We start from the raw sequence: 23,093 nt of genomic DNA, 5'->3' as shown, positions 1-23,093 counted from the left end.
AAGAGGAAAGGAAAGGAAAGGAAAGGAAAGGAAAGGAAAGGAAAGGAAAGGAAAGGGGAAAGGAAAGGAAAGGGAAAGGAAAGGGGAAAGGAAAGGAAAGGAGAAAGGAAAGGAAAGGAAAGGAAAGGAAAGGAAAGGAAAGGAAAGGAAAGGAAAGGAAAGGAAAGGAAAGGAAAGGAAAGGAAAGGAAAGGAAAGGAAAGGAAAGGAAAGGGAAAAGGAAGGAAAGGAGAAAGGAAAGGAAAGGAAAGGAAAGGAAAGGAAAGGAAAGGAAAGGAAAGGAAAGGAAAGGAAAGGAAGCACTGAGGTAACTGACAGGGACAAAGTGTCAAGTGATGAAATTCCTTTAAAAACCCCCTCCACCCTTCTGTGCCTCCCCAACCCCCAAAGTTTTCCTCCTGTGGAAATTCGGATGGTGTAGCTGTGGCTGCAAGAAGGGGGGGGTTAATTTCCATATGAGTAGGTGACCTGTTGAATGTCAAAGGTGGTGATAGCCCAAATGTCTGCTGAATGCCCAAACGTTTTACCATTTGGGAGTCGATTGACAAGATGGGGAATGGTTTGGGGGGGGAGGTGGAGGCAAACAGTACTGAAGGTTTTCCAGTATTTTGTCTCATTCTGCTAGAGTTCCTTACATCAACAATTACAGGTTTTGAGTCGCAATCTGCAACTCAGCCAGCTGAAAAACTGTGTGAAACGCTTGACACTCCATCTACCTGGACACAGCCAGCAATGATGGTATTCTTTATCTGCCTGCTTGATTTAGGCTATGAAATTGTCATCTGTCTTAATTATATTTGGGTATATTTGGAACCTGCATTTCTGTGTTGCAGTGAAGGGGTCATCGCTGAACTTGGAGCAGTTTGTTACAGTATTAAAGAGGAAATGTAATGGAAATAACTTCGTTACTTCTCTGGTAGTTGCTAGAAGTTGTTTATCTCGAAAACCATCTTAGGGAGCAGTTTAGGCTTGATGTTTTCCATACGACTGTGTTCACGAAAGATGGATTCTTTTCAGTCAGCAGGGAAATATCAGATGAAAAAAATCTGCTAGCATTAAATGGAGGTTAGACAACCTAATGTTTGTTGTTGTTGTTGCTGTTTGTTGTTTTGGTTTCTTTTTTTTCCCCGCAGAAAAATGAAGTTGCTGTGTTTTTGTTTTCCCAGGAAGCAGAGCCTCAAAGAACACTGCAGCAATGGGCCCTTGAGATACTAAAACTGGTAATGAGCAATGTCATACAGCAGGACAGCTGCCGAGGGGCCAGCATTTGATGGTTTTGGTACTAAAGCAAAGATGGAGCCCAATTGCTGGTGGTGCTGTGGGCAGGGTTCCATGTGAGGGTTCGGGCCAGCACAGGTTTCAGTGGCCACTCTTTGCATTTGCTTGCCAGGCTCTTTCTGTTTATTCTCGTGCAGCTTTTTTGTAGTGGGTGTTGCTCATTTTAACTCGGGGAACTGGTAGGCGTTTACATTTTCTTTTTGTCTTTGTGGTTTGATTTTGATGTTTGCTTTTCGTGGGTTTTTTTGTTTGGGTTTTTTTCTGTGTGTATTTTATTCCCGAACTCGGTTATGTTCTCCTCTAGGTAGCCTTTCAGTCCTTCGGCGGCTTACTCTATGGTGGTTTGGTCCTCCAGTGCCGGGCGAAGCCGGACATCCGGGAACTAAAAGGCGGGCACCCGCTCCCGTTACGGAATCATGGCGGCGCCCGCTCGCCCCGTACGGAACTGCGGCGTCTCTTTCTCCCGCCTCCGCCGCTGTTGGGGCGGGAGCGGCGGGGACGGTGGGGGTTAATCGGGGACTGGAGGGGCACGGCGTCAGTGGGGAAGTGAAGGCGTTTGTGCCCGGCGGGGCAGCTGGCCCGGGTCCTTCAGTCAGTCCTGCAGCGGCCATCTCGGGTGTGGCTTGGCCCTCCAGGGAGCCCGTCAGTCCTCCAGGTTTCATCTTTATGGTGTCTCGGTCCTCCGGGACATGCGCAGAAGCAACTACTGGCATTCGGAGCAGCGCTTACGCGGGCTGCCCAGCAGCCGGGTGCCCTTCGGCTTCTTGCGGCGCTACTGCGCATGAGCAGCACTCCCGGCGGGAAACAGGAGGAATTATGAATGAAGAGCGGTGCTGGGCGCGGGGCCGCCCTCTGCGCGGGTGCGGAGATGTTAAGCGGAGAGGTGAGGCGAGGCTGTTTGTGGCTCGGCAGCACTGGAGTAATTTCGCCCTTCGCCGCCGCCTCCGTTCGTGTCCCTTTCCCCTGTGCGGCTCTCCCCTCCCACCTCCGCGTTCCTCTCTTTGTTCCCCGACCCCCGGGACCATTCCCCGTGCCCCCGCCCCTTCTCCCCAGCCCCTTCTCCCCAGCCCTGCCGCTCCTTTACTCTTTTATTTTTAACTTTTTTTTTTCTTTTTTTTTTTCTTTCTTTCCCGTCTCTCGTCGCGCCTCCCGGTGAAAAGGCGGTACTGCAGCGGGACGCTCGTTGCGGGGAGTTGCGGGTCTGGTGCGGGAGCAGCCCCGTCCTGTGCCGGTTCCTGCTCGACGGTGCCTCCGAGGCGAGGAACTTGCTGCGCGGGGCTCTGGGGGGGGGGGAGGAGGAGGAGGTTCTGTAATTCTGTATTTGCACTGCACGTAGATCGAGGTCTGATGCTGGGGGTTGCAGTGCTCGATCGACACCTTAATGAAAATCAGGGTATCCAAAGAGGATGAGTACCGAGTAGCACCTGGGGAGTTATTTACCTTTGTTCATCAGACTTGCTAAGCTTCTCATGATCTTTATCATGATGGGAAAGAAACCACCGGGTAGCCTTGCCTTAAGACATTCAATAACATTTGAGTAAAGCACACGTTTTTGGTAAGAGCACAACTTGCAGAAACGTGCAGAAGCAAGTTTTAAATTCTTGAGATAAATAGTTTTTACTGGTTGTCTTTTGCTAAAATAATTGCTATAAGAACGTGGTTGCTTTTATATGTAAAACCCATAATTTCTGCTTAAGGAGGTTTGCTCGAGACTGTAAAGAAAAATACAGCTGTATGGCACAGGCACAGGCAGGAAACTGTAATGTCTTTTCCCTCTAAATCCTCACCCGTAGCCCCTGCTCTTGCTGCAGCTGATTTGATGCAGTTTTAACTTGGAAATCACAGGCACATCTTGATTGAGTTTTACTAACATTATGCAGCTTGGTACCAGGTAAAACGGGGTGCCCCGTTTTCCTGCAGAGGACGAGAGGGTGAGGAGTTTCCCAGCTCTGCTGGCTGTGCAGCAGCAGCCACTGCTCAGGCTGGGTGCTCAGCTGAGGCAGCAGGCCCAGGAGAGGGACCTCAGAGGAGGTGCTTTGATGTGGAATGGTTTACAGTCAGTTTTTCTGTGACTGTGTAAGAAATACACACGAGACATAAAAAGGTCACCGACTTCAATGAAGTAACTTCTAAAAATAACACAGTTGTACAGTCACACATAAATAAATGTGTTCTCTTAGGTCATAGAATATGAAATAATATCACTCGGCCTTAAACCACAGCTTGTTCAAGGAGGATACATGAGTTTTAAACAGGGATGACTGTTCACTGCAATGGATTATTTCTGCTTTGCATTTCCATGTCCCAGTGAAAGGTGTTTGCTCTCCCTGCTGCTCACCCGTGGCCGTTCTGTTCCCCCCAGTCCTGATGTCCCCTCAGGTCCCCGTGGTTCCCACGAGTGTTCTCATGGAACAATCACAGTGCTCCTGCTCATGGCGCTCAGTACAACATGGCTGCTGAGAGAGGCTGAGGCTCTGCTGCCGCTGCTCCTGGGTTCCTTCCCTCACACGAACATCACTGCCCAGGACAGGTCACCTTCTGCATGCCCAGGTAGGAGCTGCTTGGCTGCTCTGAGCCTGGCGTGAGCTGTCCCTGAGAGCCTGGGCTTGGGCTGTCACAGCTGCTGCCCAGCCCAGAGGGGATTCTCCTGTCCATGCCTGCCCATTCCTCCCCTGCCCGTTCCTCTCCTGCCCTTTCCTTTTCCTGTTCCTTTTCCTATTTCCTTCCCTGCACTATCCTTCCCTGCACTTTCCTTCCCTGTGAAGCCAGAAAAGGCCAAACAAAACTGTTTAGAGACAGAGTTTGAGTCTTTAAACAGCAAAGGGATTTATTTTCGGATCCGGGGAACCCCCTGCTTGGGCCGGACAAAGAGTTCCGAAGAGTTAAGGGAAAAGGGGTTAGGGTATTTATACAGTAAAAGGGGGAGGTTACAACAATACTACATTCTCAGTTCTTGCTGACTTCATTAGGTTGTTACAAAGCAATATTGTTACAAGACCCCAGCCATAATTTCTTCTTATCCCTTGGTGATGATATCTTTATAGCCTTCTGGTGCGGATGTTCACATCCTTCAGTGTCCAGCTGGCCTTGGCAGTACCTTGCTTTTAGAACAAGACTTGTTTTAAGAAAAGAGTTACAGAAGAAAAGACTTACACTTTAATTATTTGCAAGCTAGAAATTAATCCCGTTAGGACCTTGTGTTGGTTACATTGTTCTAGTAGAAAAATGACATGTCTCGGCTGCTTTGTATGGGAAAGTGAAATGTCTCGGCTGCTTTGTATGGGAAAGTGAAATGTCTCGCTGCTTTGTAAGCTTCTTTCTCAGTTTAACCCTGAATTATTAGTAGTTATGAACACAAATTCATTAGCATATATTACAAGTCTTAATTTTTCATTAAGTAATTCACATAAACAGTTTGGCCTGATCCACTCTCTTCTTCAGGGTGCAAATCGGGAGGGGTTTTACAGTCAGTGTGTGCGCTGCGGACACAGCTCGGGACCGCGGCGGTCCCTGCCCTCGGGTGTGCATTCACACAGACAGACAGACAGGCAGGCAGGCAGGGAGGCAGAGACACCGGCATCGGAGCCGAGCTCTCTGTTGACTCGCGGCCGTTCCCGGGTGCAGAGCGCGGGGCTGCGGCTGCGGGCACAGCGCGGGCACTGGGGCTCTGCGCGGCTGCGGTGCCGCTTTGGGCGCTGGGGAATCGTCACTGCCGGCGCGTGATGCCGCGCCGCTTCCGGGGTGATGGCGGCGCTGCTGCCGCGCGGTTGCCTCTCGCCGGGTGCGGAGCCGCCGCCTCCGCTCCTGCCGCCTCTGCCGCCGCTGTTGGCGGAGCCGGCGGGCAGGGCGCGGAACTCCAGCCCGGCGGGGGGGCGCCGGCTGCGGTCGCTCCGCCGCGCCGCCCGCCTCCGGGAGCGATGGAGCGAGCGATGGAGCGACCCCCCCAACCCGGAAGCGGCGGGGGGGGAGCCGGCGGGGAGTTTGAGCCCCGTCCTGTCACGGGCTGCCGCTCGCCGGTTTTGTCTGCTTTTGGCAGTAAATTTCTGGTGATGTGAAGGAACCGTGGAGCTGTCTTAAAATGCTCTTAGGTGTCGGCCGGGGAGGCCAAAAGTCTTGTGGCGATTGATAGAGATGAGGGGGGCACCGTGTCAAATGTGTGCTGGACTCTGTGCTGGTGCATTTCGGCCCCGCAGTGTATTTCCACACGAAGCTGCTTCCCCCTGAACTGTTCATCTTTTGCTACACAGGTGACCTTGCCCCAGCTCTTCTTGCCACATCTGCTCCTGCCCCATTGCCATACTGCCAGTTTAGGAGGGAACATGGCCTGCATCAAACTATCAAGTTAAAAGCAAAGTTAAAGACAAGAAGTTTGGTGGGTTTTCCTTTTAGTACTTGTTGGGTTTTTTTTTCTCATTTTCAACAAGGTGTTGAAAGCATTCTGCCCTGTCCTGTCCTGTCCTCTCCCATCCTGTCAATTCCTGCCCTGCACTTTCCTTCCCTGCCCTTTCCTCTTTCCGTTCCTGCCCTTGCCCGTTCCTGCCCTTGCCCGTTCCTGCCCTTGCCCGTTCCTGCCCTTGCCCGTTCCTGCCCTTGCCCGTTCCTGCCCTTGCCCGTTCCTGCACTTGCCCGTTCCTGCACTTGCCCGTTCCTGCACTTGCCCGTTCCTGCACTTTCTCTTTATTGCACATTCCGTTTTCCCTTTTGCCTTGTCCCTTGTCCCTTTTCCCTTTTCTCCTTTCTTTTTCCCTCCTGTCCATTCCTTTCCTGTCCATTCCTGCCCTGCTCTGCCCAGCTCTGGTGATGGAACAGTGCCTTTGGTCTGAAATATTTGGGCTCCAGTTTATGTCTGAGGGCAGAAAAATCAATGTCTGCTGAGCCCTGGAGGAGACATCTGAGGCTGCCTGAGTCTCTGCTTGAGTCCGGGAAGCCCTTGCAATAACTTCTCACTAAGTGTTGTCACATATCACACTCCTCTCCAGCTAAATAAAAGTGCTTTTCAAGTTCTGAAAACTCTTTCAACTCTTTGACTTCTGAAAGTGGAGAGGAACTTTTGTGGTGTTTCTTCAGGTACTCTGTAAAGTATTGAGAAAGACTGGGAAAGCCTGTACATAAGAAATAGATGCTGTGGCACGTGGTGTTTGGTTTTGTGTTTGGTTGTTGTTTTGTTTTCTTTTTTTGTTTCTGTTGTTGTTGTTTTGTTGATTTGGGTTTTTTTGTCTCAACCACAAGTTTGTGGCTTTTTAGCATCAGCGTTATGACACGAGTCTGACCACTGAGGTATCCAGTGCTGAGTTGTTGAGGCTCCAGTTCTGAGAGATCAGCCAGTGTCTGGTAAATGGTTCTGATGGGCTAAAAACTTGTGTGTTTTGCAGTAAGAATTTTTCCTTCCGCAGCTTGCAGCTCTTGTTTCAGAGGCTTTTGCAAGCGCAAGAGCACAATGTGTGCCAGGTGATCAATTTTCATCAAGTTGTGGCTAAACTCCAGGGCTGAATAAAATCGGTCAGTGCTTCTATGACTCCGTGTATCTTGTCTCAGTCCTTTATAATGGTGCATTTCAGGAGAGTAAGCAAGCTGGTAGCTGAGGTGCTTGTGATTTGTTTTCCAGTTCGTGGCTCATGATGCAGTATGTCGCTTTAAAAAAGCAGCATTAACTGGGAGACTGTCTCCCCGACAGTCTTTGATGTCACATTTGTACTGTTGTATCTTTTTAAGGCAGGCTTGGCTTTACATTGTAAAGGGCCTTTTCAGAGGAGGGGGTCTGCATTTAGTGTCAGTAAGGCTGCCTAAATGAGAAAGGGGAAAATACTAAATAATTTGAGGTCCCCTCTGTAATAACGCAGAGTCCAAATTCGCCTCTGCACTGGTGTGATGAAATTTCCTTAAATAAACACCCCTCCATCCCCCCTCCACCCTTCTGTGCCTCCCCAACCCCCAAAGTTTTCCTCCTGTGGAAATTCGGATGGTGTAGTTGTGGCTGCAAGAAGGGGGGGGTTAATTTCCATATGAGTAGGTGACCTGTTGAATGTCAAAGGTGGTGATAGCCCAAATGTCTGCTGAATGCCCAAACGTTTTACCATTTGGGAGTCGATTGACAAGATCGGGGGGACTGGTTTGGGGGGGGACAGGGAATCTGCAACTCAGCCATCTGAAAAGCTGTGTGAAGTGCTTGACACTCTATCTACCTGGAGACAGCGAGGAATGATGATATTTTTTATGTGCTTGTTTTGTTGTTGTTTTGGGTTTTAATTTCCCCACAAAAAAAAGAAATTGCTATTTTTTTTCTTTTTCTAGGAAGCAGAACTTCAAAGAGCACTGGAGAATGCACCCTTGAGATTCTAAAACTGATAATGAAAATGTGGTATCAGTGTATGTCCAAGGTGTGCTACAATATATCAAATGTATCTTGAAGCACGATTTGTATATTCTATGTATCACCCTTTTGCTTCATTCTGGAAAGAGGAAAACATTATCCTGTAAAGTATCATCTATGAGGGCAAGAGGGCTGTGTAATGCATTAGGAAACTGAAATGTTAATAAATATATATTTATACACAAGCAGATGCTTATGAAGACTGGTTATTGTGTTGCAGACAGTAGCAGCAAGTTTCTCTACCTCATTTTATGGTTGACTACCTAAGCAACTGTGTTCTTTAAGAAATGGTGTTATCAAGTAATTCAAATGAAGAATCTATCCATTTGATGCAAAAAAGACAAGACTTGGTTTAATTAAAAAATTGTAATCGCACATCTGTCTGAACAGATGTCTCCACACTTTTTTTCGGTTCTGCAAAGGGATTTCATTGTGTTTCAGGCAGCAGAAAGCAGCTCATGGATGGAAGCCTTTCTCGTGGTGGCTGTTAATACCCTGGAAGCAAACGAAGCGGCTCCGGCAGTGTTTCCATGCTCAGGAGCTGATCATACGCCGGGCCGTGCGATTAGGGTTAGGATTTACGGAGCGCCACTGCCACCCTGCGGCCGCTCGGCGGAACTGCAGGGACTGTGGCGCTAAGGGCAGCTCGGGCGCTGATTGGCTGGGATAAAGGCTGGGCGGTGACGTGCTCTGCAGGCGCGGGAACCGGTGCCGGTGATGGACAGGAACGTCCTCCAGTGGTACGGGGAGGAGGGCGGAGCGGGCGGCGGGCTCGAACGCGATTGGCTGGCACGGGTATAAAGGGCATGCTGCCTCGCGTTCCCTCAGCACGGCGCGAACTGTGAGGCGACTGCTCTGAGGTGATGAGGTAAGTGTTGAACGCGGGAGGGGAGGGGAAGGGAAGGGAAGGGAGGCGGCGGCCGGGGCCTGGGGCTTGAGGTAACTCGGGGGGGGGGGCGGGGGTTGTCGCTGCGTCTAAGACCCAAATTCGGTTTCGGTTCCCTGTTTGCTATCGGCCAAACCGCACTCGGAGCAGTAATAATTTGCAATAATATCCATTCCTGCGCTCTGAGGCGGTGTCCTCACCTCAGTAAGAGGTTCCTGGAATTCCAGTCCTATTTTATACTGAAAATGGTGAGAGGGAACTTGAAAATTACCTCAATATTCGCACCCGTGTTCGGTTAAACTATTCCTCAGTTAATAATGCCCAAAAGTTCCAGTGCGCGGGGTGGAGTTTCTACGCTGTGCGTGCAGACCCGCGGATTTTTCCGCGTGGTTCCGGAGGGGTCCGAGAGACCGAGCGGGGGTTGGGGTGCGGATGAGGGAGGGGGGGGGCGAAAGGGGGTTTGGATCACGGCATCGCTGGCGGCCGCGCGCATGGGTTGTCCGATGTTGGAGTTGTGTCTGCTTTGTACTCTTTAAGTGTTCTGAGTGACTTGTTGATATTTTAACTAATCCGATCTGGTCTGTACCGTGTGGTTTCCCCCCAGATCTGTTTTTCTTTAAAAAGTGTCGTTAATGCAATTAAAAATCACCTATTTTAAACGCTGGTTTTGGGAGGAAAAAAAAAAAAAAAAGCGAAGGTTCCTAAAATGGCGGCGGGAGCCGAGTGGACGGACTGCCCCCCCCCCCCCCGGGCGTCAAGGCTCGTCAGGGGTGGCTGAGGCGGTGAGGGAGGAAATGGCGCGGTCGCCATTTTAGGGAAAGAAGAGGGGCGGGACCGAAGCTCGGGGGGGAAAGGGGGAGACAAGATGGCGGCTGCGGCTCTGATCCTGTTACACTGTGACAGGAAACTGAAAGCTTTGTGTCCAGAAGAGCGTGTTGATTTGTGAAAATGTAATTACATTTAAAATGCGATTTCCAATGTGTAACTTTTAAATCTATGTTTAAACGTAAATATTTTTTAAAATGCGTTTATAAGTTTTAAATTTTTAATGTTTTTAATATGTTAATATGAAATTAAAGTTTTCGATATTAAGATTTAATATTTTAATAATTACTAACATCAGTGTTAAATATTTATAATTATAAAAATTTATAATTATAATATATTATTTTATATATATTTTTATGTATATTATATATTATTTATATTATATACTATGTATTTTAGATTACATATATATTTTTATGTATTATAATATGTATCATATATATTATATTATAATATATTATATATTATATAATATATATTATATCATTATATATATTATATATTTTATATACAATTATAATAAATATATTTATAATTATAATAATACTAAATATCAATAATATTTAATGTAAACAACTTGCGTTATAAATGTACAAAGTAAATATATGAGTATAAATACTTCATCTATAAAATAAAAATATTAAGTATATAACAATAAAACTTACATATAAAAATATGTAAAATATAAATTAAATATGTAAAGTAATTGTTTCTATTATATTATATATTATATATTATGTATTATTTGTTATGTATTCTTATGTATATTATATATAATATATATAATTATAATACATTATATATATTTATAATTATAATTTATCACAATACTAAATATCAATAGTATTTAATGTAAACAACTTACGTTATACATAAATATACAAAGTAAATATATGAATATAAATACTTCATATCTAAAATATAAAAATATTAAGTATATAATATAACATAACAATAAAACTTACATATAAAAAATATGTAAAATATAATAAATATGTAAATTTTTCTATTAGCTATTTAAATATTTTTATTTTAAATGTAATTATTAATATTAATAAATAACACTAAATAATAAAAACAGTTTTAATATTTATTTATTTAACACTAAGTGCTTAAAATGTAATTTTAAATATTTAGAAAATAATATTTTTATTTGCTTTTTCTTTTTTAATCACTTTTAACTTCTGACAGGAAACTGACAGCTTTGTTTTCAGAAGATCGTGTTGCTTTTTAAAAATCTTAAAAATTTAATTAAATTTTAAATCAAATTTCCAATGTGTAACTTTTTTAAGTCTATGTTTAAACGTAAATATTTTTAATATTAGTTTATATTTATATTTTATAATTATATTTATAATTTATATTTAATATTTTAATTTAAAATTTTCGATATTAAGATTTAATATTTTAATAATTACTAACATCAGTGTTAGATATTTATAATTTATATAATATTGAATATAAATCGTATTTAATGTAAACAACTTACGTTATATATAAATAAATATACAAAGTAAATAGATGAATATAAATAATTCATCTCTAAAATATAAAAACATTAAGTATATAACATCAAAATAAAACTTACAAATAAAAATATAAAATAAAATATGTAAAGTATATTTTTCTATTAGCTATTTAAATAATTTTATTTTAAATGTAATTATTAATAATTAACACTTAAGAATAAATATAGTTTTAATATTTATTTATTTAACATTAGGGCTTAAAATGTAATTTTAAATATTTAGAAAATATTTTTATTTGCTTTTTCTTTTTTAATCACTTTTAACTTCTGACAGGAAACCGACAGCTTTGTTTCCAGAAGATCGTGTTGCTTTTTAAAAATCTTAATTAAATTTGAAATCGAATTCCCAATGTGTAATATTTGAATCTATGTTTAAACGTGAATATTTTTTAATTGCATTTATAAGTTTTGATTTTTTAATGTTTTTAAGATGTTAATATGAAATTAAAATTTTCGATATTAAGATTTAATATTTTAATAATTACTAACATCAGTGTTAAATGTTTATAATTTATATAATACTAAATGTCAATAGTATTTAATGTAAACAACTTACGTTATACCTAAATAAATATAAAAAGTAAGTATATGAATATAAGTAATTCATCTATAAAATGTAAAAATATTAAGTATATAACATAATAAAACTTACATATAAAAATATGTAAAATATAATAAATCAAATATGTAAATATCTATTTCTATTAGCTATTTAAATAATTTTATTTTAAATGTAATTATTAATATTAATAATTAACAATAATAAATATAGTTTTAATATTTTTGCTTTTTAAAAATCTTTAAAATTTAATTAAATTTTAAATCGAATTTCCAATGTGTAACTTCTGAATCTATGTTTAAACGTAAATATTTTTAATTGCATTTATGAGTTTTCATTTTTTAATGTTTTTAACATGTTAGTATGAAATTAAAATTTTCGATATTAAGATTTAATATTTTAATAATTACTAACATCAGTGTTAGATATTTATAATTTATATAAAATTATTAATAATTAATGTAAACACACGTTATACATAAAAATACTATATTATATAAATATACGAATATAAATAATTCATCTATAAAATATAAAAATAAAAAAGTATATAATATAATACCTTATTGATAATTAATATTAAATAATAAATATAGTTTTAATATTTATTTAACATTAAGTGCTCAAAATGTAATTTTAAATATTTAGAAAATATTGATATTTTTATTTGCTTTTTCTTAATTACTTTTAACTTTAATTGTTTTTTACATTTTTTATGTTTCATTTCTAATACTAAAATGTTACTCAAGTACAATAAATTTTAGCTATACTTTTAACTATTTTAACATTTAGCTTAATTTTTTAAAGTTTGTCATAATTTCTCATTTTGGTTTTATTTTATTCCCCAAGTTATTGTCATGGCTTTTTTACCTTTGTATGATTTAATTGTATCTTAAAAAGGAAGTATTTTAAATATAATAGTATTTTTTTTTCTAGCTTAAATAATTCAATTTTAATAATAATTTTCATTTTAATTATCAGTGCTTATTTACAATAAATATAACGAATTTAAATCTTTAACTCGATTTTAACAATTTAGCCTTATTTTTAGACTTAATTTGTAATTTCTCATTTTTGTAATGTTTATTTCTACTTAAAATATTAATTTTCTAATCTAATGTTTTAAATTTTTTTCTTTTAAATTTAAAACATAGCTAATTTAATTTTAGTTTTTATATTTAAAAATTATTACCCTTATTTCAAATTAAAATTTACTTTTAATTAATATATATTTTTAATGATACATATTTTTACTGTTGCGAATAATTAAAATTACCTTTTAATTAAATGGGTTAAGTTTCAGATAAATTTAAAACCTAATTATTGATATTTACCGTGGACTTTTAAATTTCCAATAAAAAGTAAAATTTTTTAAAATTACTTTTTAAAATCTTAATTTTTAATTTTTTTTTATTAAAAAATTTTTAACTCCCAGGTTTTATTTTCTATCCCAGCTTTTTATCATGTGATTTTTATTTTCTAAGATTTAAATGGTATTTTTGCATAAAATTTTTAAAATAATTTTTTTTCATTTAAGATATTTAAATTTCAAAAATAATACTAAATTTTATTCTAGTTTTCAATGCTTATTTATAATGGAATTAAACATTAATAAGTATATGTGATGAACAGTTTAGTGTAGATGTATTTGTTTGATTATTAACTTACATCATTAAAACAATTATTTGAAGTAATTTTTATTAATTTAAAATTAATCTTGCAATAACATTTATTAATTTTATTTTTAAAATTTTTGTTAAGTTTATTTTAAAACTTTGAAATGTTTAAGTTTTTAGGCACAGCTCTTTCCAGGTGTACAGTTAATGCTCAGACTGATACTCTTCTTTTCTCCCCTAGGTTCAGGATACCAGTAGCTCTGCATCCCAGCTTCCAGGCTGCTCTTCAGGGCTAGGCAGGTACTGGTAAGTGGGATGGTGAGGCAACGTCTGGAATATTGTCTCCAGTTCTGGGCACCTCAGTTCCAGGAATAGCAGGAACTTTGTGAGAAATCCTGGTGTCTCCTGGAAGTGGTCAAAAGGGATGTGGGTATGAAATAAAAATTAAAAAAAGATTTTTCTAGATGTTAATTTTTCACCTCTTCTTCTCTGGGGATGTGCATTTCTTCAGTCTTCAGCCATGTTCTGTTTCTTAACTCAAGGTACTGTAATTCTCAGTTTAGCAAATATATTTCCTTTAAAAAGATGACGACAATTATAAATTAGAAGAGGGTCCAAAAAATTGACCAGGACACGTTAATTGAAAACCAATTAGAATTTATTAGCAAGCAAAAACAGCGCTGGGTGCTTGGGAGTCTCTGCTCTGACAGGACAGCACCGCTTCCTTAAAGTTTCTTAGGTATTTATAGTCCTGTATGGCCGTGTGAGCCCAATGTTGCTGGGAAAGCTCAAAATGTGTCGAGATACAAACTCTTCTTGAGCAGACACAGCCAACAATACTAATTCTTCTTCTGAACACATCTTGTGTTTGGTTAACCCTTTTCTACAATAATTATTCTTATGTAGACACATCGTGTGTTTTGGTTAACCCCTTTCTACAGAGGTTGTCTATAAGAACGTTTAAACATAATTACACAGCATTTTGTCACAATACACTTTTTCTTTCTCAAGTACATTCTGCAGTTAACATCCTTACCTTTCGCTGTTTCTGTCTTGCCTAAATACACTAAAACTTTTCTACTTAGGATAAATGAACAAACATAAGTTATTACAAATTGTTACAGTACCACTGTGTTTTTGGCATGTAACTTTGCTGTTAATACTTCTGTTTTGTGAACAAAGTTACATAGGTTAAATGAACAAATATAACTTTATTATGTAAATTATTACAATCCTCCCTTTTCTTTTATCTTGGATTTTGTTCATTGAACTGTTGCAGTTCTTGGCAGCGTGATACAAAAACTTCTGCCATTTCAGATTTATTAGAAGGTATTTGTTCATATCTGGCACGCACAAGCATTAGATGGGCTGCTTCTAAACGACTCTTAACTACTGCAATTACTTTATTGAAAATACTAGGCCCACAGGTAAGTCCTAAAACAAATTGTTGGGGAAACAGTTCAGAAATATCCAGGTTGTGAGCAATCCTGACTTACTTCAACTTAGGCTACATTGGGTTAATACTTACTGAGGCCTAGTTAGAGGCCTGAGAATAAGCTAATGGGAAAGAGATAACTTAATTGGCAACAGAAGAGGAAAATAATTATGTGGGAAGAAGGTCCCGTGAGAATGGTATGTGTGGTTGGAGTACAAGGCCACCTGCATGATAAGATGATGTAAACAAGGCTTCTCTATATAAAGTGAGTGCAAGTTGCTAATAAACGATTTCATACAATCATATTGATGTGCACATGGATTTATACATTGATTTAATATAACTTTCACACAAAAATATATTTTATATATGTTTATATTCAGATGACCACATGAAAGCCTGAAAAAAATACCTGTTTGTGCAATGCTCCTAACTAAAAGCAGTGTTACTCTGGAAAGAGAATGTTACGTATATGGCATTACAGAGAAAGCATCACTGAGAGTGAATATTCACAAAAGGTCTCATGAGCAACTCACACATTGTTTTGAAAAGCACAGATGCACTTATTTGCTCAGAAATCTGTTAGCAGGTAAAAATTCCTAATAAAGACATAACACAAGTTGTGCGTATTTATTTTACCTGATGTGAACCTGTTTGTTGATTCCCATGCATAAAGCTTTGGCTTTAACAATTGTCACATTGTGCTTTTCACACTTCCTGTTCAAAGCAGGACAGACCCAACAAGCTACCTAGCCACCTGCTGGTTCTTCAGGATGCCAGAAAATCAATCTGTGTATATTAGAAAAATATTATAGTTCATTAAATAGTATTTTAATTGTCATCTGGGCATGGAGGAAGATTTTCCAGGAGCAGGACAAAAATAATATGCTTTTTGCTCAGTACAAGGTGCCATAGGATCCGATATTTGTATCAAATTACATAAGGGGGCTATAAAATCTGGAGCCCCTGGTGTTACCTGTGAGCTTTTCAAGGTATATCAGGGACCATTCAAAGGGTTGGTGGTGTTCATTTCCTAAACCTTCGGCCAGCAGGATTGAAGTGATCAAGGTAATTAATATTAGGTTCCCCATTATATGTCACCTCACACCTCGTACTGCTCTGCCTTTGCCTCGGCCGCCTCTTTGCAAAAAGCGCTGGGAGTGTCTCTTCTCAGCAGCAGGTAGTGCTCTTCAGAGGATGTGGGGGTTCTATATTTTTTAGTAACACTTTATTATTATTATTTACAGTTCATAGAATCATAGAATTGGCTGGGTTGGAAGGGACCTCAGAGATCATCGAGTCCAACCCTTTTACCACCGTTGCGGTTGCTAGACCATGGCACTGAGTGCCACATCCAGGCTCTTTTTAAATATCTCCAGACACGTAGAATCCACTACTTCCCTGGGCAGCCCATTCCAATGCCGGATCACTCTCTCCGTAAAGAAATTCTTTCTAATATCTAACCTAAATTTCCCCTGGCACAACTTGAGACCCTGCCCTCTTGTCTTGCTGAGAGTCTTCTGGCAAAAGAGACCAATGTCCACCCGGTTACAACCTCCTTTCAGGTAGTTGTAGACAGCAATGAGGTCTCCCCTGAGTCTCCTCTTCTCCAGGCTGAACAGCCCCAGCTCTCTCAGCCTCTCCTCATAGGGTCTTAAAAGCCAATAAGCTCTTGATGAGCATTAATCATCTCTTGATGGGTTTAGTACTACAAAATATTTACTAAGTATGCTTCTAGCAAATTCTTCCTCATCATCTTTCCCGGGATGCTTTAATATGCTCATGAATCTAACTTGCTTGAGTCTGTGCTCTTTGTTTCCAGTGTATGGACACAACTTCCTTTTCTGAAGAATGGCTTTCTACTTGTACATAGCTTCCTTTCCTCTTAGAATTTTTTATGTAAGTGGTGAAAGGTGCCTGTAAATAATCTCTCCTTTTATCAAAAGGTAGATTTTATGTCATATCCCATCCTATAATGGCTACCCAATGTAGAGAACAAGTAAGTAATTGATACCTTATCATTTACTGAGCTCTTCTGCACTTATAGACAATAGATGACCATCCAGGACTGGGTGATTAATAAAGTCCTACCCTGCACTTTCCACTAAGGCATGATATTTCATTCCAAAGGGATTATATAATTTCTGTTTGTTGTCTCTGGAGACCCTACCAATATTTTTAAACTTTCACCTAAAAGACAGGGTATTCTATGCTGTTTGTCCTTCTGCATCTACCAGCTTTTACTTTAAAAGTTTAAAACCAGTCTTTCAGTTTAAAGGATGTCTTGAAAGGGTAATGAATGTAAATTTCACCAAAAGCAGTGATAGGTCGAGTGCATCCAGGATATTTTAATACAAGAGGATATGTTTTTACCTGGCAAACGAAAGACAAAATGATCGGCTACCAACAGACAAAGTCTTTTCTTCCAGAGAAACAGCCTAGACAAAAAGTAAAGGTAGTCTACAGGAATAGCTCCATGGTAATACACAAGAATGGCTGGTCCTTCTGGTAGGTTTTTCACACCATGCAGCTCATAACCTGTTTGGGATGGAAATGACAATAATAGCTATAAAACACTTGGCAGTTTAAAGAAAATTCTTTACAGCCCTTTGTTAAATGACTTCTGGAGAGTTGTGAAAGCCTTTGTGAAAGCTTTTAAAAGATTTAAGTTCTGGATTGAATTTTTGGTCAATAGCAAACTCTTCAAATACCACAAGCTATCAATGGACATACTTGTTGGTCAGTTTAATTACTGGATCAGACCTAAATCTGACGTTTTCCCCTGTTAGAGGACTAATTTAATTATTTCCCACTAGGATCTTTTCCAAGTCCAAAGTAAATTTAGGAAGAAGGTTTTTAAAATACTATACTAGTGTGAACACATTGGCAGAATGAGAGGCAAATGAGCAAAGAAGCAGTCTTTCCTGAATTAATGGCAGTATGAATCTCTATTCTTTGTCAGACAGAATGAGATGGTTGTCATGCTTAAATCCAACCAGAATCTATAACAATCCCAAAGAGGTTCTTTCCACAAGAGCTAAAAGTATTCACTTCACAGTGGAAGGGCATTTCCTGACAGACATGGACTTGTTTAAATCCCTGTCCTGGCTCTTTCTAAGTTTGATTTGGATTTTAGGTGGAGCCAGACTAGAAGATGAATTTACACAAAGGCTCAGAAAAGTCACAGCTTCTAACAACAAAAATCTCTGTTCCACCTTGTCTGCCTTCATTTCCATCTCTGAGACAGCTCCTATCATGACCTGTCAGACAGGATGGGGATGGAGCAGGCAGAGTCCTAGGCAGATGTGCAGAATGTTTCATACTGTGGATGTTCAAAGATTAAGGGCAAAAAAACGTGAAGATGAAAACATTGATAACCTGTTAGTCTTCATCCTTTGGGCAGCAAAGTCTTGCTGATAGCCTTTAACTACATATGAGGGAAGAGCAAGAGCCTAGAACACAGCTGAGGATTTTCTTAAGGAATAGAGCGTTCTGAAAGTATCTGAAGGCTGAGTGTAATGAAACTGAAAAATAAGGTTACTTTAAAATTCTGCTACAGAACAAACTTAAATGTGTTATCTAATTATTTCTTTGTCCATACAGATCTTATAATTGTTTTCAATTATAACAAAAAGTAGCTTTTGCCCACTAATACTACACTAATAACATTTCTGGCTAGTTGTGTTTTGGTTATTTATTAAGTGAGTTTTAAGCAGCTACTAAAATAAAAAATAAATCAGACACGTATCTCACAATTACATCACTAAAACAAACAACACTGCATTTCACTCTGACAAGTGTACCTCCGTAGCCACCTAGGAGAAATTTACCTTATATATACTAATATCAGCCCCTTATTCTGCTTATTTTATATTGCAATTGGTCTTTTAGGCAAAAAAATTGGGTTAGATGCCATGTAAAGCATAGCAAATGTAATTTTTGTACATCAATTTACAGTTCCTACTAAGTCTTTTAATGAAGGTCTAAGTATTCTTATAGTATGGTGTTTACTCTTTATTTCCCTTTGCCTAGAGGTTTCATCAACTATCTCACATCAGTTTTTGATGACTTTTGTAAGATCTGCTCCTGGAATGGTCCTCCACTCCACTTTAACTGGTCCCCTGACGTGGCTGGCATCTATCCATCTTCATTTGGAAGTTGGGCTGTCTGTCTCTGTAGTAAGCAAAACAATAAAAAAAAACTTCCCAGCGAGAAGTCAAAGAGGAATCCTTCCAGGATTTGACTTAATATTTTATCTCCAGTCTTTATTCTATGTATCACTAAACCCAATGGTGGTCGTTGCACTACTTAAACCCTTTAGCTCCCTATTGTTCCTGCCTACTCATTAATTGTAACAAATAAGGTTTAATTTTTAAATCTTAAAAAAAAAAAATGAATACATTTTATCTTCTGGTTAACAGCTTTTGATTACTTGTATCTAATTCATTGCATTGACTGTCAGTCATCTACATGGTCATTAAGGCTATCCTTTTATCTTCCTGATCAGCTATGTTATTATCCCTGATTATAAAACCCAGCTCCCTCTAGTGACCTTTTACATGTACTACTGCTATTCCTGCTGGTTCTCGCAGGGCTCGCAATACCTGTGTATAAGTCCCTTCCTTTGTTAATTAATTAGGCCTCTTTTTTCAAAAAATTTTTCAAAAAATATGTACTACATAATATGCATACTTAAGCCAGTACAAACAATGCCAGTTCTGTTCCCCCAACAACGGTAAAATTCCCAAGACAGCTCACAATTTACAAGCTGTCTACCATCCTCCCCCAAGTCCACTGAAAATTCTCCCTCCTGTTGCTAGGAACCAACTTTTTTTTGTTTTTTTCTTAATCAAAGGGCTCATTTGTTTCTCTGGTCCCTAGCAAGTAAAGCCCCTAATTTTCCTCAAACATCCTCTCATCCCTCTTCCTTTGTCCACAATCTCTCTTCATATGACCCTTCTTTTTGCAGTAATAGCAAACTACTACATTCTTAGTCCTTTCAAGTGGCCCTGGAACTTTACCAGGCCTCTGATACTGTCCCTTGGGCTCAACCAGCTCCCACCCCACTGGCCTTTGACCTGCCGGTCTCTGACTCCCTCGCACAGCAGCAGCACCCATCATTTTCACTGCTCGCTCCTCTGCCTCTTCACCTCTTCGCACATACACTTTCCTTCTTCGCACTTTCCGAGCCTCCCTAAACAATTCATCCAGTCCCCTATCCTGCCAGTTCTCTAATTTCTTCAGCTTTTTCCTAATATGCTTCTGAGATTTAGCCACAAACTTGAGTTTTTAATACAGCTTCTCCTACTGGAGTACTGGGGTCCAGCCCTGAGAACATCTGTAAATTCATTCTTTACCTTTCTAACCACTCAGTAGGAGTTTCATCTTTCTTTTGATGTTGTATAAAAAAATGTTTTACTAATATTCTGTCCGTGTGAGACGGATTCTCTTTTACCTTGAATAATATTGTTCTCAGCTCCTACATATGCCCCCTATGTGCTGGATCATGGTTAGTCCAGTCTGACTTTTGTAGGGGCCACTTAATATCTGCTGCAGGACCCTGCTGATGTTGCTCATCCCAAATCCTCATTCCTGCCCTCCTGATCATTCTTAAAACTGACTGTAAACTCATCACAGGTAAACACATAGGAGCCTAAATATTATTCTACCTATTCTGCTACTCCTAACGGATCTTCCAATAAATTTCTCATCTCTTTTTTAACTTCTCTAACGTCCTCAGAGTTAACGGGCATGACCACATATCCTCTAATTGTTATTTCTTGTAATGGGTATAATCGGCCCACACCTTTTTTCTTAAATAAAAAAAAATAACTATATGTAAATTATCACAGTGACAATGTAAACAATTCCTTAGATTCTCTTAAACAAGCATTCTGTGTTAGCTTAAACCAGGTGTCAGTATCATTACAAGAATATTATTAGCACACATTTTATATTAACCCTTACATCAATAAATAATTATATTGCAGCCCCAATCAAGAACACCTATACTAAATACTTGTTAATCTATTAAAAAAAATTCTTTAAAAACTAGACTGTGGTGTTTTACCAACCTTTTAAAGGTGGAGTACTGAAAAAAGTCTTAAAAAATTATGGCAAAAAACCCCACAATTTCTCTTACACATGAGGAAGATCAGTCCTTCCTAAAGTGCACTCCCTCTCTCTCTCTCTCTCTCTCTCATGCCTCCAGACATCCCCAGCGGATCCATCCACTGGTGCCAGGGAAGAGAAGAATGATGCAATAAAACCTTAGATAAAGCCCCCGGGCTGTGCCCTCCTCCATTGCCAAGCCCAGCTCTGCCTTAGCCCACACCTGGGGTCCGCCCACTGCCCACGCAAATCTGTCTTGGCAGGAGTTGTTGTTGTTGTTGTTGTTGTTGTTGTTGTTGTTGTTGTTGTAGTGGTGTGTGTCTTTGGCGAGGACAGGGCGAGTTTGTCAGGAGGCAGCTTAGGGAAGTCTCCTGTGGAGACAGAGGAAGTGTTGGTGGCGGAGGCCGTTGTTGCAGGAGCCTTGAGGTAGATGTTTGCTGCAGCCCTTGTGCAGGAGGAGCAGGTGGCTCTGTGAAGGCTTTGTTGTGTGAGCTTGTGTCAGGGGAGAACAGGGAAGCGTTGTGGTGTTGGAGGCTTCTTGGCAGGTAGTTGTTGTTGGACGTGGTCAGGTGCAGGGCAGAGGCTGCAGCTGGCTTTGCCTGGGCGGTGTGGCGCAAAGGGTGCCAAGAGCGGATAAGGAGTGGGCTTTTCTGGAGGGCACTTAAAGCTAGGGATCAATCTGGCCACCACAGGCACGTTCCCTGGCCCTTTACGGGGTGTCCAGCAGCAGGGGCTGGTGAGTGGGGAGGAGCAGGGGCTGCTGCCTGGGCTTTTGGGCTTCTCGGGGGCCGGGAGGTGGGAGGGGTGGCTGGAGGGGAGGGTGCAGAGATGGCTCAGAGGGGTGTCCTTGTGTCCCGGGCCCCCCAGAAGGCAGCAGCAACGGGCAGAGACCAAAGGGTGCAGCCCGGGCAAGAGCCTGGTGTAAGGTTTGGGCTCTTGGGAGGGGAGGGAGGAAGGGGAAAGCGGGCTTGTTGTTGGTGTGGGGTCAGCTCAGCTGCTGGGAGTGGGCAGGGTTGGGGTACAGAGAGGAGTGGAGGGAAGAAGAGGGCAAGGGGGGGCGGTTGGGAGGTTTCAGCCTTGGGACTCGGCCACGGGCCGGCACCAGAGGGTTGGTGTAGAGCTCACCTCTTGTGCATCTCTCTGGACAGGTCACGAAGGAGAAAGCCTGGGAGCAGAAGACGGCGGGGAGGAGAAGATGAGGACGTCGGGGGACCTGCCAGCGGAGGCTGAAGAAGAACGAGGACGTCGGGGGACCTTCAGCAGTGGATGAAGAAGAGGAGGATTCGTCCACGGGTTTGGTGGGGGGGGGAGGGAGATGATGCAATAAAACCTTAGATAAAGCCCCCAGGCTGTGCACTCTGCCATTTCCAAGGCCAGCTCTGCATTAGCTCACACCTGCGCCCACCACACATGCAAATCTGTCTTGGCAGGAGTTGTTGTTGTTGTTGTCGTTGTTGTTGTTGTTGTTGTAGTGGTGTGTGTCTTTGGTGAGGACAGGGCGAGTTTGTCAGGAGGCAGCTTAGGGAAGTCTCCTGTGGAGACAGAGGAAGTGTTGGTGGCGGAGGCCGTTGTTGCAGGAGCCTTGAGGTAGATGTTTGCTGCAGCCCTTGTGCAGGAGGAGCAGGTGGCTCTGTGAAGGCTTTGTTGTGTGAGCTTGTGTCAGGGGAGAACAGGGAAGCGTTGTGGTGTTGGAGGCTGCAAACAGGGCTGGTTTCTTGGCAGGTAGTTGTTGTTGGACGTGGTCAGGTGCAGGGCAGAGGCTGCAGCTGGCTTTGCCTGGGCGGTGTGGTGCAAATGGGTGTGAAGAGCAGATGAGTGGCCTTCTGCAGAGTGCTTTTGTTAAATAAGAGCCCTTTTTGCTAAAGCAGTGTCAATACAGATGTGTAAAATAAAACTTGTACTGTGTAAAATGTTTTAAGTTTTCTCTGCTTTTTTTTTCTTTAGTTTATTTTCAAAGGCTACTTTGTTTTTGTTGTGAGATTCCACAGTACCTAGTTTGAAGGACCAGGTACCGGCAGAAAGGGCTGCAAGTAGGGCTTTTAAAATGGGCTTTAAATGTGGCTGGGGGCCGTGGATTTGGTGTGTCCTACTGTGCGTGTGCAAACCTGGAATGCCAGTCTGTGCCAGTGCACATGGGTGGACTCCAAGCAGCAGTGCCAGCTGCAGTGCCCCTTTTCAGCCACAGGGCAGCAGCACTCACATAGCACTCCTTAGCCCTCTGCTGTCCCTCTGCTTTACACTGGAGCTGCCGTATTTACTCTGAGAATTTTTTTATCAGTGCTAATGGAACACTGAATTGCTTTTAGTTGCTCCTGATTTAGAGATTAAAATCTCGACATGTTTTGTTTGGACTCTTTCCCGAAGCATTAGCATTGAGAGGAGCTGTCTAGAAAGAAATGAAGATTTAAGAGAGGGCTTTGCTCTTTATTGCAGCTGAGAGGTTCAGTTCTGTCCCAGAACTGGGTTATTGCAGCTGGAGCTCA

The 23,093-nt window shown here is 40.9% G+C and overlaps 1 protein-coding gene and 1 long non-coding RNA gene across 2 annotated transcripts; both read left to right on the top strand.

Moving 5' to 3' along the window:
• Nucleotides 1-548: 548 nt before the first annotated feature.
• On the top strand, nucleotides 549-7,762 carry LOC115599861. Its single transcript, XM_030466828.1, has 5 exons — nucleotides 549-558; nucleotides 1,582-2,160; nucleotides 3,657-3,827; nucleotides 5,525-5,649; nucleotides 7,569-7,762. The coding sequence occupies exons 1-5, from the start codon at nucleotides 549-551 to the stop codon at nucleotides 7,614-7,616; spliced, it is 933 nt and encodes a 310-aa protein (XP_030322688.1). The 3' UTR covers nucleotides 7,617-7,762.
• A 5,541-nt stretch (nucleotides 7,763-13,303) lies between these two features.
• Nucleotides 13,304-21,900, top strand: LOC115599899. Its single transcript, XR_003988681.1, has 3 exons — nucleotides 13,304-13,370; nucleotides 20,711-21,346; nucleotides 21,759-21,900. It is a non-coding gene; the product is annotated as an uncharacterized LOC115599899 (long non-coding RNA).
• Nucleotides 21,901-23,093: the final 1,193 nt, after the last annotated feature.

Source organism: Calypte anna, chromosome Z (assembly GCF_003957555.1).
Source record: "Calypte anna isolate BGI_N300 chromosome Z, bCalAnn1_v1.p, whole genome shotgun sequence".
Taxonomy (NCBI): Eukaryota; Metazoa; Chordata; class Aves; order Apodiformes; family Trochilidae; genus Calypte; species Calypte anna.
The sequence above is the reverse complement of the archived record's forward strand: the minus strand, read 5'-3'. Positions and strand labels throughout refer to the sequence as shown.